Source organism: Talpa europaea (genome assembly GCF_964194135.1).
Source record: "Talpa europaea genome assembly, chromosome: 13".
Classification (NCBI taxonomy): Eukaryota; Metazoa; Chordata; class Mammalia; order Eulipotyphla; family Talpidae; genus Talpa; species Talpa europaea.
In genome coordinates this window covers 99,737,509-99,752,098 of record NC_140080.1, presented here as the reverse complement: position 1 = coordinate 99,752,098, position 14,590 = coordinate 99,737,509, and the positions used below count along the sequence as shown (strand labels likewise).

Genomic DNA, 14,590 nt, shown 5'->3' with positions numbered 1-14,590 from the left:
TGAGGTTGACGACAGGGAATCAGTCTCTGGGGAGCCTGGCCCCGGCGTAAATGAGCAGACGCAGCCCCAGGAACAGACTGAGGCCACCATTGCGCTGGCAGGACCTCCACCCAGCCCTGAGGCCCCCCACGCTTGTCCGGCCCCCAATACCCCCTAGTGCCTCCCAGAGCCCCTGCCCCCCAGTGCCCCATCACCCCAGTGCTTACCCCCGCCCGCTGCCCAGAGGGCCCTCCGAGCCGTGGGCGAGGTCGCACACGGGAGGGGCGCGGGCTCGGGCGGGCGCGGCAGGCCCCAGGAGCGCAGGCTGCGGGGAGCTCTCGCGGATGAGCGTGAAGGACGCAGGAGCCAGGCGTGTCGCCCAGCCAGGGCCCAGCCAGGCCGGCCAGGGGGGCAGACCGAGGACAGTCGCTGGCCCCGCCTCGTCTTTCCAGATGTGACTTAAACTTGCCCGAAATAGATTCTCATTAGTATTTTTCCTCCTTTTTTGGAAAAAGGCGCAATGGCTGCCGGAGAGAGGTGCTCTGATAACCGGGCTCATCAGCTCGCGCCCCCAGCGCCCCAGGCAGGAGCTGGGCGGCCACGGCTGCAGCGCGGAGGTGTGGGGAGAGCGGCCGGCGCCCCCCGGGAAGGGGGCCTGAGGGGGCCGGCGGCTCTGCCCTCTACCGACAGTGGGGTGCGTCCCGCCTGGGGGCCTGGCATCGGAGCAGCCACCTCCGCGTCCCCGCTGCGTCCCTGCCACCGCCTCTCCCGTTCCCCACGTCCCTGCCACCACCTCCCCCGAGGCCCCAACGCGTCCTCCGTCCCCACATGTGCCCGTCCCCAGCCGCGTCCCTGCCACGCCCCCCGGCGTCCCCACTGGGCTCCTTTGCTGCCACTTCCATTTGTATGTGCAGTAAAATCAAGATCTGTTCTCTGGGCTCTGTGGCCCCCCAGAGATCCGGGACACAGGAGCGGGAGCCCCACGTCCAGGCACCCCCGCTGCAGGTGGGCGAGCGGGCCTTGGGGGCAGCTCGGCATAAGCGAAGTCCCCTCACCTGACAGCGGGGGGCACGCAGGGAGCACAGCGGAGGGGAGACGCAGGGGAGGGCCGAGGGCAAGTGTCAGCACACAGGAGCCCCCTGGTCAGGTGGGGAGTGACCGCCAGTGGGCCCAGCTGTCCTTGGGGGTGCTGGGGCTCTGGGGCTGATCAGGGTGGTGGCTGCGCCGGGCGCTGACGGCCCTAAGCGTCACTTACTCTCGGCTCGGAGGAGGCTCCCGATGTGCGTTTGGCCTTGATATTCAGAAAAACAGCAAGAAGTGTCTTCACAGAGGCCCTTACCTCAGCCTGCTCCCTGCTCAACAGTTCCCCAAACATGCAGCCCCCCAAGCTCAATGCGCCCCAAACTCACCATCCTCCAAACAGCTGCCCTCCAAACTTGTCGCCCCCCCAAACATGCCACCCCAGACTTACCATCCCCCAAACATGCCACCCCCAACTAACAACCCCCCAAACACACTGCCCCCCAAACTCGCTGCCCCTCTCAAACTTGCCGCCCCCCAAACTCGCTGCTCCAAACTGGCTTATTCAGTCCGCGGGCCTGTTGCTGACGAGACGTTTGACCCGAGTTTCAAAGAGACCCTCCTCCCAGGCCCCTGGGAGCACAGCTGGGTGGCTGCGGAGTCGCCCCACCATCTGGGGACCCCCACGGTCAGGACCTGCCCGGGGAGGGGGGCTCAGCCGTGGGTTTTGCCGGGCGCAGTGGCTGGAGCAGAATTTGAAGTCTTTCTCACCCACCACAGCCTCCAACTGAGAAGACTTGGGGGGCCCAAGGGGGCTGCAGCTGGGCTCCAGCGGCATCCGGGGTACCCCGGGGCTCTGAGGGTGTCCCCGGGGCGCTGGGCTGGGCGCTGAGCCCCCTACCTCCCTGTAGAACGAGGTGGGTCTGGTCCCAGTGAGCTATCCTGACAGGCAAAACCTCCTCCAGAAATAGCCTGGGGTGCATTTTCCTTGTTACTCAAAATCAACCTAAGGGCGAGGGAAACCAGGCAGCAGGCGAGTCGCAGGCGAGTCAGAAGCCGGGGCTCCTTTCGGGAAACGTCCATCATGTTATAAACGTACACTTTCATTTCTGGGATATAAAATTCCATCGTTAGGACGGGGGTGTTTGGGAAAAGTGGTGGCGGAACCTCTGTTTCAGTGTATTCTTTGGGGAGATGAGCCCCGTTCCCTGGGGCCCAAGGGCGTCCCTGGGGCCCGGACGGCTCCTGTCGGGCTCGCGTCCCCATTGTCGGCGTGGGGGGCGGGGGGCCTGGGGAGCGGGTCCTGGGGCTCCCCCGGCAGAGTCCCCCCAGCCCCTTTGCGGCACAGGAGAGCCCCCGGGGCGGGCGGGGCGTCCTGCGGTCCCTCGAGGGACGGGCTCTGCCGCGTGTGGGCATCACTCCCGGGCGTGGCCGGCTGATCCGCGAGGATGGGGCTCGCTGCGGTGGCCCCATCTCCGCTCCCCACCTCAGGGCTGCCCCCCAAGCTCCCACAGCACCCGGTGCCCCGACAGCAGCCCGCGAGGGGCTCGTTCCGGCAGCGGGTCCATCCTGCGCCTCCCCCGGCTCTGGGCCTCGCGCCCTCCCCGGCCCCGGCGGCTGCCAGGCCCCTCTGCTGGGCTCCTCCGCCTCGAATGGCTCCTGGGGGCCCCACGGAGGACCCAGCGGGGTGCGGCTCCCTGCAGCAAAGAGCAACAGGACTCCCGACACCCCCGAGCGGCGAGTCCTGGGGTGGGGCTCACGCCCGTCACGAGTCACATGTGATGCCTCACGGGGTCGGGCGAGGAGCGAGAGGGACGCGCAGGCAGAGCACAGGGCCGTGTGCGTGGGGGAGGAGGGGCCGGAGCCCGCGGCGGCTCGCGGGCCCCAGGCGCAAGGAACGAGCCGCACACGGCCGCCCGGCGAAAGCTCGTGCTTTATTGGGGCGACCGTCTGACTACAGGGATGGCGGCCCCCGGCAGGCGCGTCCCGCCGGGGCGAGGCCAGCTGCGGCGAGGGAAGGGGGAAGCATCGCACAGGAGAGCGGCCACGCGCCTCGGGCTCTCCGGCCCCGCGCCCCGCGGTCGTCCGTGGGGCGGCCGCTCCGAAGTCTCTGCTCCCGGGACGACGCGCTCCCGTGAAGCCGCGCTTCTCGCTTGTGTGACCCAGTCACGCCAGTGCGGGGAGGAGGGAGCGGTTAAGAGCGCGAAACGCATCAGCAAAGCCAGCACTGACATACCCGCTACGGCGACCGGCAGGCACGTCGGTCCTGCGCGTCAGAACATGGATTCTGGTGACCGTTTTCTCACACGAAGCAGGAATAAGGCTTCGGTGAAATAATCTTGTAGCTGAACAAATACATTACAGTCCTTTGTGATGTCATTACAGTCACTTTCCAGCGCGCCTGGTCGCCGCGGGGTCTTCAGGTGCCCCCGCCGGGGTGGGCGCGCACCGCCGGGGCCGGGGAGCCAGCTCGGCGCCGGGGACGGCCGCTCTGATACGGAGAGCGGGCCCCGCTGCCGCGCGCCCGCCGGGCTGCCGGGCCGCGGGGGCCCCGCCTGTGTCCATCGTTATCATAAGTGCGGGGCTAAGTGCACGCAAGGCGCGCCTGGCCCGGCGGGCTCCCTTCTTGCCCGGGGACCTCGCTCCTCGGCGCGGAAGCACAGCACGGAGGCCCCGGCCCGGCCACATGGGCGGAGGGCGTCGGGAGAGCAGAGGCGACGGCTCCTGGGGCGCCCCGAGTGAGGCAACAGGATTGTGTGACATCGGGAAATCCAACAGCAGGAAACCCATGGAGTGTTCTCGGGACGCAGAGCTGGCAAGCGCCCTCCTGGCCGGCAAAGGGAGCAAACCTGGCGAGGAAGTGTTTTTACAGCGTGTGCTCCTGGGAGCACGGGCGGCCGCGCGGGCGGAGCTTGGTCCGCAAAGTAAGGCACTGGCGTCCAGGCCGGCGTCCGGGCGGGTGGGGGGCGGGGGGGCCGGCCTCGCGGGCCCTCCCCTCCCCTCTCACTTCTTTCTTGAGATGAACTTTCCTTGCGAGGTCGGGGGGCCGTGGGGTGCGGCCCCTGCTCGGGAGCGGCTTCTCTGCGGGGCGCGGGCCGTCACCGCCGCGGCCTCAGGGGACCCGTGCTGGGCGGAGCCGCGAAGTCCGTGCTGTCCCCGCCGACCCGCGCCTTGCAGCGTCCCAGCGAGCCCGCCGCGCCCGCTACGAGTGGACGTGCGCGCTGGAGAGGTCGTTGCGTATTATCTCGTTTACTGTAAGGAAGGAAAGGGACAGCGTCAGGGGGAGAAGAGGCGCGCGGCAGGAGCGGCCAGCACCGCGGGCCCCAGGGCCCTCCACGAGAACCCTCACGCGTGGGGGGCTCCGCTGCCCCTGGAGGCGCCCCAGCCAGCAGCGCCCGCGGCCCAGGGGCCCGGCTGCAGTCCAGGGGCCGGTGGCAAGAAGCCTCCAGGGTGCTGCCCGGGAGCCGCCCGGTGGGCGCACACCCAGGCCCCACGCCTGCTCGCCGGCGCCGGCAACTGGAGAGGTCTGTGGGCCCCGCCCGGCAGCCAGCCTTGGCGGCGGAGGAGGCCGCCGGGCGTCCCGAGCCCCCTTTGTCTGGGGCCCTGCCTGTGTCCACCGTCAGCCTGTGATTTTTGGCAGCCAGGGAGGAAGTGAGCCAAGCTGGCGAGGCCGCCGCCAGCCAGCTGCTCGCACCTCCCGCCCCACCTGATCCCGATCGCGCCCAGATAGGGGAAGTGTCGCTGGAGCTGCCCCGCCGGTCCTGACACAGCGGGGGCCGTGCATGCGCGTCACGGAGCTCAGTGCCCGCTGCCCAGGGCCGCGCCCCCGTCCAGACCGGGGCCAGGCTTCTGCAGAGGCCGTGGAGGCCCAGGGGCCGCTTCCTGCAGTGGCCGCGGCGAGCCTTTCATCGCCCGCTCCCTTCCCGGAGCTCCCTGGCACCCCTCCCCCAGCCGTGAGGAACGTAACAGCAGCAGCGCGGTGGGGGTCCAGGAACTGTGTCACGGGCGAGAGGGGCCTGGGCCGTGACCTGCACCCGTCCTGCCCTCCGGCTGCCTGCGGTGGCACCGCGGGCCCACGTCAGCCGCCCATGGAGGACACACCTGGGCCCCTGGGGATGCAGGGAGGCCCCACCCCTGGCGAGCAGCCTCCTGGCCCTGGGGAGGGACCCTCTTCCTGGGGAGGGCACAGGAGGGGCGCCCAGCTGGGGCGGGTGGAGGGGGGCGGCCTGGGTGTGGCTGGCCCAGGAGCACAGCCCCGGGGGTGTGGCCGGTAGCCCCGCTGCAGCCGCAGCGTCCCCACAACACTCGGGGCGGTCCTGGCGGCCCCGGGGCCCTGAGCCCTCTGCAGACCCTCCGGGCCCGGCAGCTGGACTCTGGCCGTCTCTGCACGGACCGCAGGCTGCCGCACGGCTGGGACCCCAAGGCCAAGCTCCGGGACACAGCAGACACGGCCGCGCCCCCATCCTCCCGTGTGTCCAGTATGGGCAGCGAACAGTCACCAACCCTGAGTCCTTCAGGGCATTTTCTTAGGGAGCGGAGCGGCGGCCAGTGCAGGACCACATGCCCGGGAGCAGAGCCTGTCCTGGGGCCGCCCCTGCCCGGCCTGGCCATCCGCTCACGGGCGGCCTCCATGCCACCTGCCCCCACGGGCCCAGCTGTGTGGGAAGGTGCTGGTCAGCCCCGACCCTCAAGCCCGGGGCACCTCCATCGGGAGGGTGTCACGGAAGGTGCTTCCGCCGGAGCTCGTCTGCCCCGTCCCGCGGGCGCGAGGCCGAGTCGGTCTGTCCTCCCTGACGCGACGGGTCTCAGGCCAGCGCGGCCACAGCCAGCGGGGGGTGGAGAGGGTGAGGGTAACACCAACGGGCCTGGGGGGACAGTGGGGGGCCCGGGGCAGTGCAGGGGAGGGCGGGGCCCTGGGTTCGCAGGGCAGTCGGGGGACGGCAGGGGTGCTGGGCCCGGGGGACAGCAGTGCTGGGCCAGGGCGGGGGGCTCTGGGGCGGGCTGCCCGGGCCAGCGGCCGGGAGCAGGGGAGGCCGTCAGGGCGGCTGAGGCCCGGCTCCTCGGTCCCGCCGACCACAGGAAAAACAACATCTGTTTGAGGAGATAAGGGGAAGGAGCCTGGCGGTGGGCCCCCCACCCTGCCCCCACCCCCGCGTCACCTGAACCAGGGGCCGTGGGCGGCGCTGAAATCACTCAGCATGTCCTGACCACCAGGCCTGCCTGGCTCCCCTGGGACCGGCTGACCCTGCCCGCGGCCCCACTGGCACGGTGGACAGCTGGGCCCCCACGCCAGGCCGGTGCCCTGTGGCGGGCGCCTCGGGCCTGCCCCTGTGCGCCCTGCTGGCGGACGCTGTGGCCACAGGCCGCTCCAGCCACCTGGCCTGGCACCTGGGCGCGGCCCTGCCCCGCCACTGCCACCTGGGGCTCCCCGCACCCGCCCTCGGGGCGCCCGGCGGGGCTGGCGGGGCGTCCCTCCCGCAGGCCGCCCTTCCTTCCTCTTCCGTGAGGTCACACGGCCCCCCGGCTCCCTGCTGTGCTGCGTGGGCGACGCCCACGGCCCTGCGGCCTGTTGTCTCCACTGACAGTTTCCACCTTCCTCATCAGCTTTTCCACCGGCCCAGCCGCGTCCTCCCCGAGGCCTCTGAACTGCAGGTGACATGTGACCGCGGTGGCGCAGCCGAAAGAGGAAGCTCGGCCGTCAGCTGCCCGCGGGGTGTGGGCGCCGCGGCCGCCCTGCGGGTTTCCCCGATAGCTCATTTTCTCTAAAACGCTCCTCAGGTGGAAACTTGTGTTTTCCCCCTAAACCTATGGTTTGAATCTGGGGTGCTGAGCCCTTGGCGCCCCCAGCCCAGGGAGCGCGCCCCGCTCACATGCGCGATGCCCGCCGGACACCTCCTCCCGCCGCGGCCAGGAGAGCGGGGCGCGCGGCCGCTCCCGGGGGTCCGCCGCGGGCGCGGGGTGGGGCTCGGGCTGGAGGCCCTGTGCGGGGCCCTCTGCGTCCCGGTGGCTGAGTGCGACCGCGCCTCTGACGGGCTCCGGAGCCCGGGGCCAGCGCCTCTGCCCTCGTCAAGGGGCCTCTCTCGGTTCAGCGTTCGCCGCGTTTCTCGCCTGCGCGCAGAGGACGCGGAGGGAGGCTGCGGGGCCTCGTGTGCGGGGAGGCCCGAGAGGCCGGGCGGGCGCCCGGGCAGGTGCCGGAACCCAGCCGGCCCCGCACACCCCACTCCCGACCCTGTGTGCTCCACGCCGGCAGGACGTCGCCGAGGGCTGGGGCAGCACCGGGACGTGCCGCCCGCGCTGCCATCCCCGCGCCACGGTCTCTCTCCGTGGCCCTGACACACGCCCGGGCTGAGACCCGCGGCTCGGCCATTCCGGGGCCGGCTTCGGTGCCCACCTTTTTGGGGGAAGGGGAGAGGCAGGGGGCCAAGGGACCGTCTGAACCGACACTCGGGCCAGAAACGTCACCCTGATGCCGGGACTCGGGGTGCACACGGAGCAGCTCTGGCTTCGCAGACCCCGGCGCCCCCGTCCAGCACCACGTCGGGCCACGTCCCAGCTCAGAGGCCCGCGGCGGGGCCTGTGCCATCCCCACGTCTGCAGAAGGCCGGGTGGCCGGAGGGCCCTCGGGACGGACACGGTCGTACGGCCTGACACCCGGGGGTCTGCTGCCCACGCCAGCCAGGCCGCTCCTGTTCCAGGACCCCTGGCAGCCCGCCCGGCCCCCAGAGACCCCTGCCTGAGCTCCGCCCCCCCTCCCGCCCCCAAGCTCCTTGCCCCTGGCCCCCAGCTCCACGTCCCCCGCCCCCCGCCCCCAGAGACCCCTGTCTGAGCTCTGCCCCTGCCCCCCCGCCTCTGCGCCCCTGCCCCCCAGCTCCAAGCCCCGCCCCCCACCTCGCAGCCCCTCACTGTCACTGACATTATCTCCCGGCCCAGGCCTGTCGTCGCCCCACTTCCTCCCGCCTGCGCGGCGACAGCCCGAGTCTGGGTGGGCGCGGACAAGGCCTGGGCGGCGACACCAGTATCACTCGGCCGAGGGGAAGGTGACGCGGAGGCAAGCCCAGGCCGGACAGCTGCGTCCCTCAGATCCCAGGACGCCCCGAGCTGCGGTCACAGTGCAAACACCCCCAGGCCCAGCAAGGGCAGGAAGGTCCCGCTATCTGGGCGTCAACGGCGGGGCCCCCCACCTCCTGGCGGCGCCCCGGCACCTGCACCGCACACCACGTCCTCCTAGTCGCCACCAACGGGACAGCAGGGCCAGTAGGAGGGGCCCCGGGCCCAAGATGCCCAAGACCCTCTCCCAGGACGCCCGCTGGGGTCTGCGCCGGCGGTGGGTACAGGCTGGGCCCCCCGGCCCCGGGACGCTGCCCAGCGGGGCCCAGCGGCCTCCGCCTCCCGGGGAGAGCAGGAGGTGGCCCCGGTGTGTCTGGCCGGCCAGCCCGCGGCACTGTCCCTCACACGCCGGGGCTTCGTCCCCTCAGGAGCTGGGCGCCTGCTGTCCTGACGCTGGGGCCGGGGGCAGGGCTGTGGGCCAGGGAAGCTGGGGGGACAGGCCTGGCTGTCAGGAGCCAACGCCACCCGTGTGCACCTCACGCCAAGTCGGGGCTCCCTGACAACACGGGGCTCCCACAGGCCTGCCAGCTGTGCCCCAGCTCCTGCACAGGGACCTCGACCGGACGTCTGGGTGACGCTGCTGGCCCTGTCGGGAGCCGGCTGGCCCCAGCTTCAGGAGGTGGACTTGGGCTGCGGTTGGTGGGGTGGCTGTGGCCCCCGCTTTAGGATAAAGCTCGGTGGAAGCCCACGAGGGCCTGCCAGGCCAGTGACCTGCTCTGGCTTCTCACGGGAGCGCGTCGGCCCAACTCCACAGGCGGCCTCGTTGGCCGCGTCTTAGGGCCACAGGAGAACCGGCCGGTCTGGACTTGTTAAAATCGGGTTTCACCCACCAACTCAGCAGGCCCCCCAGGGGGTCGGTCCTGGCCTTTCCTGTCCCTGCAGCTGCCGGCCCTGTGCTCAGACAGAGGCCAGGAGGCCCCCCGGGGTCACCCTCGCCCGCCGCCCCGGGGTGAGACGGGGCCAGTTATCGGGAAATTCTCACTTCTTAGGGAAAGCCAGGCAGCTCCGTGACGAGCAAGTCAAAACAGGAAGCGCATCCTCCCAGCCTCGTAGCTGAAAGGTCACTTAAGAAGGCACTTGTGCTGGTGTCGCCTGGGAGGGTGGTAACCGGGGTGCAGGGACCCCCGACAGCTCCCTGAAAGTCTGCCCTTCAGGGCTGGCTCCTCAGGAGGCCCAGGTTCCTGCCCAACCTGCCATGGGCCCGGGCGTGGGCGGCAGCCCCGGGGACTCTGCTTTCCCGGGCAGGGGCTGCCGCGTGCACGGTTTCGTTATTGCTGAGCTCAGCCTCTGAGTTTTCCGCTTGACACGGCTGTTCAGACGTGGCCCCGGCTCGGCTGTCATGCTGGGGTGAGCGGAGCTCGGGGCCTGCCACTTGCGCCCGCTCTGAGCCGGCCGATGGCCACGGCGGGGCCCGCAGGCCGGCCTGTCCACCTCCCCGGGGCCGGGAGGCACCGGAGGGGCAGCTCTGACCGCCTTGCCCGTCGCCTGGACGACGGCGTGGCCACCCTTTTGTGGCTTTTCTGTGTTTTGTGAAGTGGAAAATAATAGTTTCTCAAGTTTCGTTAAAAAGTAAGTTCTCAGGTGTCCTGGATCTATTTCAGCCTTCACTTATTTTTGCCTTTTTAATCATAATAAGCCACTGCCCGGGGGCCTGCTATTTCTGGAAGGAGCGCGCGGGACGGCGAGTGACAATAAGCCACGGCTTTAATAAAACATGACCCTCCCGACGGGAAGTGGGTGCAGCGAGCACGGGACCATCAGCCATTAAAACAGAATAATTTTCCTACCTTAAGTGCCTGCTTCCTTATTTAGCCCGAATCCTCCAAGTAACGGGGACGCCGGCGTGGAAACTCCCTGTCGCGGGGAGCGGCCGTGGACGAGGGGGTCCCGCCGGGAGCCTCGGCTGCGGCCGCCTGGCTGACCTATTTTTATCTCCGGCCAGGCTCTCCCCGCCGTCCTGCCCACGGAGCATCTGCCCAGGGCTGGCTCTGTGCTGCTCGAGAATCTACCCCCCAATCATGAAATTCCTATTCAAGTGCAATTACCTGAGTTGAAAAGATGAGATTTTTAAAGTTCCTTTAACTTAAAAAAAAAAAGAAAAAGGGGCCTCCCTGGGGGCGCAGGGGTTGGTCTTAGCCTGAGAAGCTGTCCGCAGCCTCTGCAGCACGAGCCCGGTGGCGGCCGCCAGGGAGCTCCCCACAGGGCGCAGCAGACCCCTCCTGCCTCCCCGCTGCTCCCCTCAGCAGTGGATTTCAGTGGATCCGCCTGTTCTGCTCCCCACTCTGTGTCTGGTGAGTCCTCTCACCCCCACACTTCTGGCCTGCACCCCAGCTCTTGTGTGCATAAAAAAGAGAAAGAGAAAAAGGACCAAGACTGAGGCCAAGGGGTTTGCTGAGGGCAAACGGCATCCCAGCGGATGCCGCAGTGGCATCCCATGGCCCCGGTGGCTGCTCTGAGTCTGGGGGGGTCGCCACAGGCTGGACACGCAAGGGCTGCCCACTGGCCCTGTCCTGAGGCTGCGCTGGGGCTGGGGAGCCGCTGCTGAGATCCTGGGCAGTAATTTCAGGCAGTGCTTTAAATGCTGGAAACCTGTCCTTGCACCCTCGTTTGGCTCTGAGGGTGCCATGGAGAGAGCCCGGGGGCCTGCAGTGGGCCATGGAGAAGCTAGTGGGCAGTGGGGGCCAGCAGCTAGGACAGCACCCCGTCCTTGGCCACCGCAGGGGGCATCAAACACGTCACCCAACCCAAGGCCCCGGGTGCACCTGTAATCCCCGGCCACCCCCCCACCCCGACCTCTGGCCTACACCCCAGCTCTTGCATACATGTAGGGTAAAGAAAATATCAGGCTTTTCTGCCCTCCCGCCATCAGGAGAGATGATGGATCCTTGTCCTGAACGCAGGCCTGATGGCGGCACCTGGAGCGGGGGGTGGGCCTAGGGAGATGGGACTCACCTGGGCTGAGACTGGGCTTTTAAGGGCGGCGTCACGGGGACGCCAGCAGCAGAAGCTGAAGGAGAAGCCGAAGCAGAAGCAGAGAACGCCGGAGAGCCCAGATAAAGTGAGGACTTGCTGGGGGCTGGGAGGCCTGCCAGCCTCCCAGCCCCCCAGCCAGCACCCCTGCCTGCCACATACCCACTGAACCCCAATAAAAACCTGCAAAACCACTGAGGACTCTGACTCCTCCTTTACCCGGTCTGCATGGGATCAGAAAACCTGCACTGTGCCCAGTCCTGCCTTTTACAATACATTAAAAAAAGAGAGAAAGGGCCAAGGCTGAGGCCAAGGGGCCCCCGCTGCCCCGCCGCACACTCAGCTGCCTGCTCCGGTCCAGCTGCCCGGCGCCCTCAGCCATGGCTCCGGGCCCCGCACCCCAGCCCCCGCCTCCGGTCCCGGGCCGCCCAGCGCGCCCCAGGCCAGAGTCCTGGCAGGCTGCCGGCACCACGCCTTGCTGGACCCTGGACAAGGCTGCAGGGGGTCATTCTCAAAACGCCAGATCTGGACACCGACAGGAGGGGCCCAGAGGCCAGTGAGGACGCCTGAGCCTGGGGGGCACCTGGCTGGACCTGCTCTGACCACCCTCACTCTGGGGCCGGCGCCCGTCCCTGCTGTACCTGCGGCAGCCGGAGCCATCCCTCCTCACCACCGGCGTCCAGGGGCCACATGCAAGCAACTGAGGCCACGGGGGAGGGGCCCGGTCACCTGCACTGCCCACCTGAGCGGGAAGCACGTGCGCCTGCCCGGCCCCGGCCCCTCCGGCACCACCTGTCGGCCCTTGAGCTGAAGAGCCAGGCCTGGCTGCTCTGCCCAGCTGGCCCGAGCCTCGGGGCTGCCCGGGGGGTGGCCAGTCCTCCCACAGTCCCAGAGCGGCCGGCCGTGGAGCCCGGCCCGGCCCACGCGTCACAGCCAGTTGGTGAGAGGCGGCGGGAGCCTCGACGGTGGGCTCCCGGCCTAAGCCCCACCCCTCCCCGCATCGAGGGGGCAGCCCCGCACAAATGTGCCTCTGGGGCTCAGGTGTCGGCCGCCCCACCAGGGTCCACCCTGAAGCTCAGTTTGGGCCCGTCCAGATCTCGCCTGAGCTCGGGCCGTGGGGGCCGGCCCGTGACAGGGAGAAGCGGCCCCGGGGAAGGGCGGGGCCGCTCAGCAGTGGGGGCAACTCGGCCACACGGGCAGGCCCTGGCAGGTGACCACCTCCGGGAGAGCACAGTGGGCGGCCAGGACCCAGGCCGAGGGGCTGCCACGGCCACGGGGAGGAAGACCCTTCGCACCCAAGGAGCCAGCACCCGTGAGTGACCCCAAGCCCCTTGGAGGGGCAGTGACAGGGGCTGTGGGGGAGGCTGACGGGGCAAGGTGGACAGCAGCTTGCAGGGGCAGAGGCCACGCGTGCTCCGCCAGCCAGCCTGGGAGGCAGAAACAGGAAGTGGGTGAAGGAGGCAGGAAGAGGGGGGCGGTGGGAAGCGTGCAGACAGGCGGGGGCAGGCGGGGGGCAGGGCAGACAGGCGGGCCAGGGCAGGTGGGGGCAGGGCAGGCGGGGGGTGGGCAGGGCAGGCCGGGGCTGGCACCGCGCCTCTGTGGGAAGCCCAGCCCCCCACAGCCTCTGCGGGAAGCCCAGCCCCCCACGGGCCGGCCGCTCCCAGGCGTCGGGGGCCTGCGCCCCCGGCCGCCGGGCAGGACTCAATTCTACGGGCTCGAGACAGGAAACAGGAGGCTGGAAACCTGGCGTCTCGTCCAGTGGAAACTACCATTTCCATCCCAGCGAGCGACAGAATCGCAAAAAAAAGTCAGACATTCCAGAGGGCAGGTGAGGAGCAGCCTCCTCTCTGCTCACGCCCCGTCCACAGCCAGCGCCGGCCGCGACAGGCCACCCGCCCGGCACACGGTCCGCACGGCCGCCGGGGCCAGAGCAGGGGCCAGGCCGCCCCGCCCGCCGTCCGCGAGAGGAAATGACTCCATTGTCCTGGGAGTCTGGGGGCCCAGAAACGATCTTACATCCACAAAAGCCAAGTCCTGTGCGCGGCGCGGCCTGCCGGCTCTGGCCTCACTGCAGCGTCAGCAGGGCCTGCGCGTCGGGGGCTCGGGCCTGGCAGCGGCTGCCACGGGGGGCGGGAGCGCCTGAGAGGGGCCCGAGTCTGGACTGGGTGCGCCCCCGGCCAGCAGGAGCTCAGCCGCCGCCAGAGGCCCCTGGAAGGGGGTCCTGTCTGCTGCCTGCGGGAGCGAGGGTCCTCCGCGCTGTCCTCTCGGCTCCTTGCCGGCCAGTTCAAGAAGGACGGGGGTCGGAGGCGGCGGGTCCCCTCTGCTTTTACACCCACTGGGCTCTGGGGCAGGTGGGCAGCGGCCAGCCTGCAGGGGCGAGGCCCCAGGATGCCAAGCCCAGAGCCTGACTGTTCCTGTTCCTCCCCCACGAGGGCTGGGGGTGCGGGCGGTGCTGCCTGGCCGGCCACCTCCACCTGGCCCCGCCCATGGCATCATCGCCTGCGGGCTGTCCAGCGCGGCCTCTCAGGGCCGCGCCCACGCCGCATCTGGAAGGGAGAGGCCTGTCCCAAGCTCGGGCTGGAGACACGCAGGCTGAGGCCTCAAGCTCCGCGGCCCGTGGGGCCCACGCCAGGACACAGCTCGGGTTGGAGGGGCAGGGACGCCCCCCAGAGATCACGCCGTCAGCGCTGCCCAAGGATCACAGAGCGCAGCACATGGGGCCTGACCCCGCCGACACCCCGCCAGGCACTGACCCTGAACCGCCCACTGGCACAGTCCAGCCTGCACGGGGCTCGAGACCGGAGACCCGCGTGAGAGCCGGGCTGGGCCGCCACGAAGCTGCTTCCGCAAGTTTCACAGAGGAGCAGAGCCCCTGGCCGGGGGGACCCTCCGGGGGGGCCTGCCCCCCGCCCCGCTCCAGCTCCACTCACCCCCCGTGCCCTGGCTGTCCCCTCGCCCCCGCCAGCCACTCCCAAGCCGTCTCTGCAGAAACGGCCCTTGGGTCCTTGGCCAGCCCCCGCCAGGGGCCTCTGGGGCTGTCTTTTGTTCTATACAGGTATCTTTTGAAGCACAAAGATTATAATTTTGACGAGGTCTAATGTATCAGCTTTTTGGTTTTATGGAGACTGTGTTACGGGTCATGCCTACATTTCTGAGATGTTCCTGCCCGTCCCTGACCGCTCCACCGCCTCCTCGCTGCCCACGGTCAGTCCTGGTGACTGTTGCGCCCGCGGCAGGTCACGGCTCCAGCCCGTGCGCCGCGGCCGTCCTTGGCCCCCGCCGAACGAGCGGGCGCTTTGTTGAGAATCGATTCAGCGTGAACGGAAGGCTTTGCTTCTGGACTCTGCTCCTGTCCGTCGCCGTCTGGACCGCTGCGCCGTGGCCCGGTGCCGCCCTCCGGCGTCTTCCCTGACCCTACGCATTTTAGAGTCGTTTGTCAGTTTCTGAGCACAGAGAGCCCCTGGGCTGTGGCAGGTGCCCGCGCTGACCCTGCTGGGCCAGGCCCGGGCGTGGC

General features: G+C 69.5%; 1 protein-coding gene across 2 annotated transcripts in view; it reads right to left on the bottom strand.

The window, feature by feature from the left end:
* Nucleotides 1-4,201: 4,201 nt before the first annotated feature.
* The window catches only part of NFATC1 (nuclear factor of activated T cells 1), a gene marked incomplete at both ends in the record, with an annotated part of 48,148 nt that continues 37,759 nt past the window's right edge, over nt 4,202-14,590 (bottom strand). For both annotated transcript variants that reach the window (XM_084252912.1, XM_084252913.1), the window contains one exon: nt 4,202-4,251. In XM_084252912.1, the coding sequence (XP_084109038.1) occupies nt 4,202-4,251 (50 nt within the window). The remainder of the gene's footprint in view (nt 4,252-14,590) is intronic.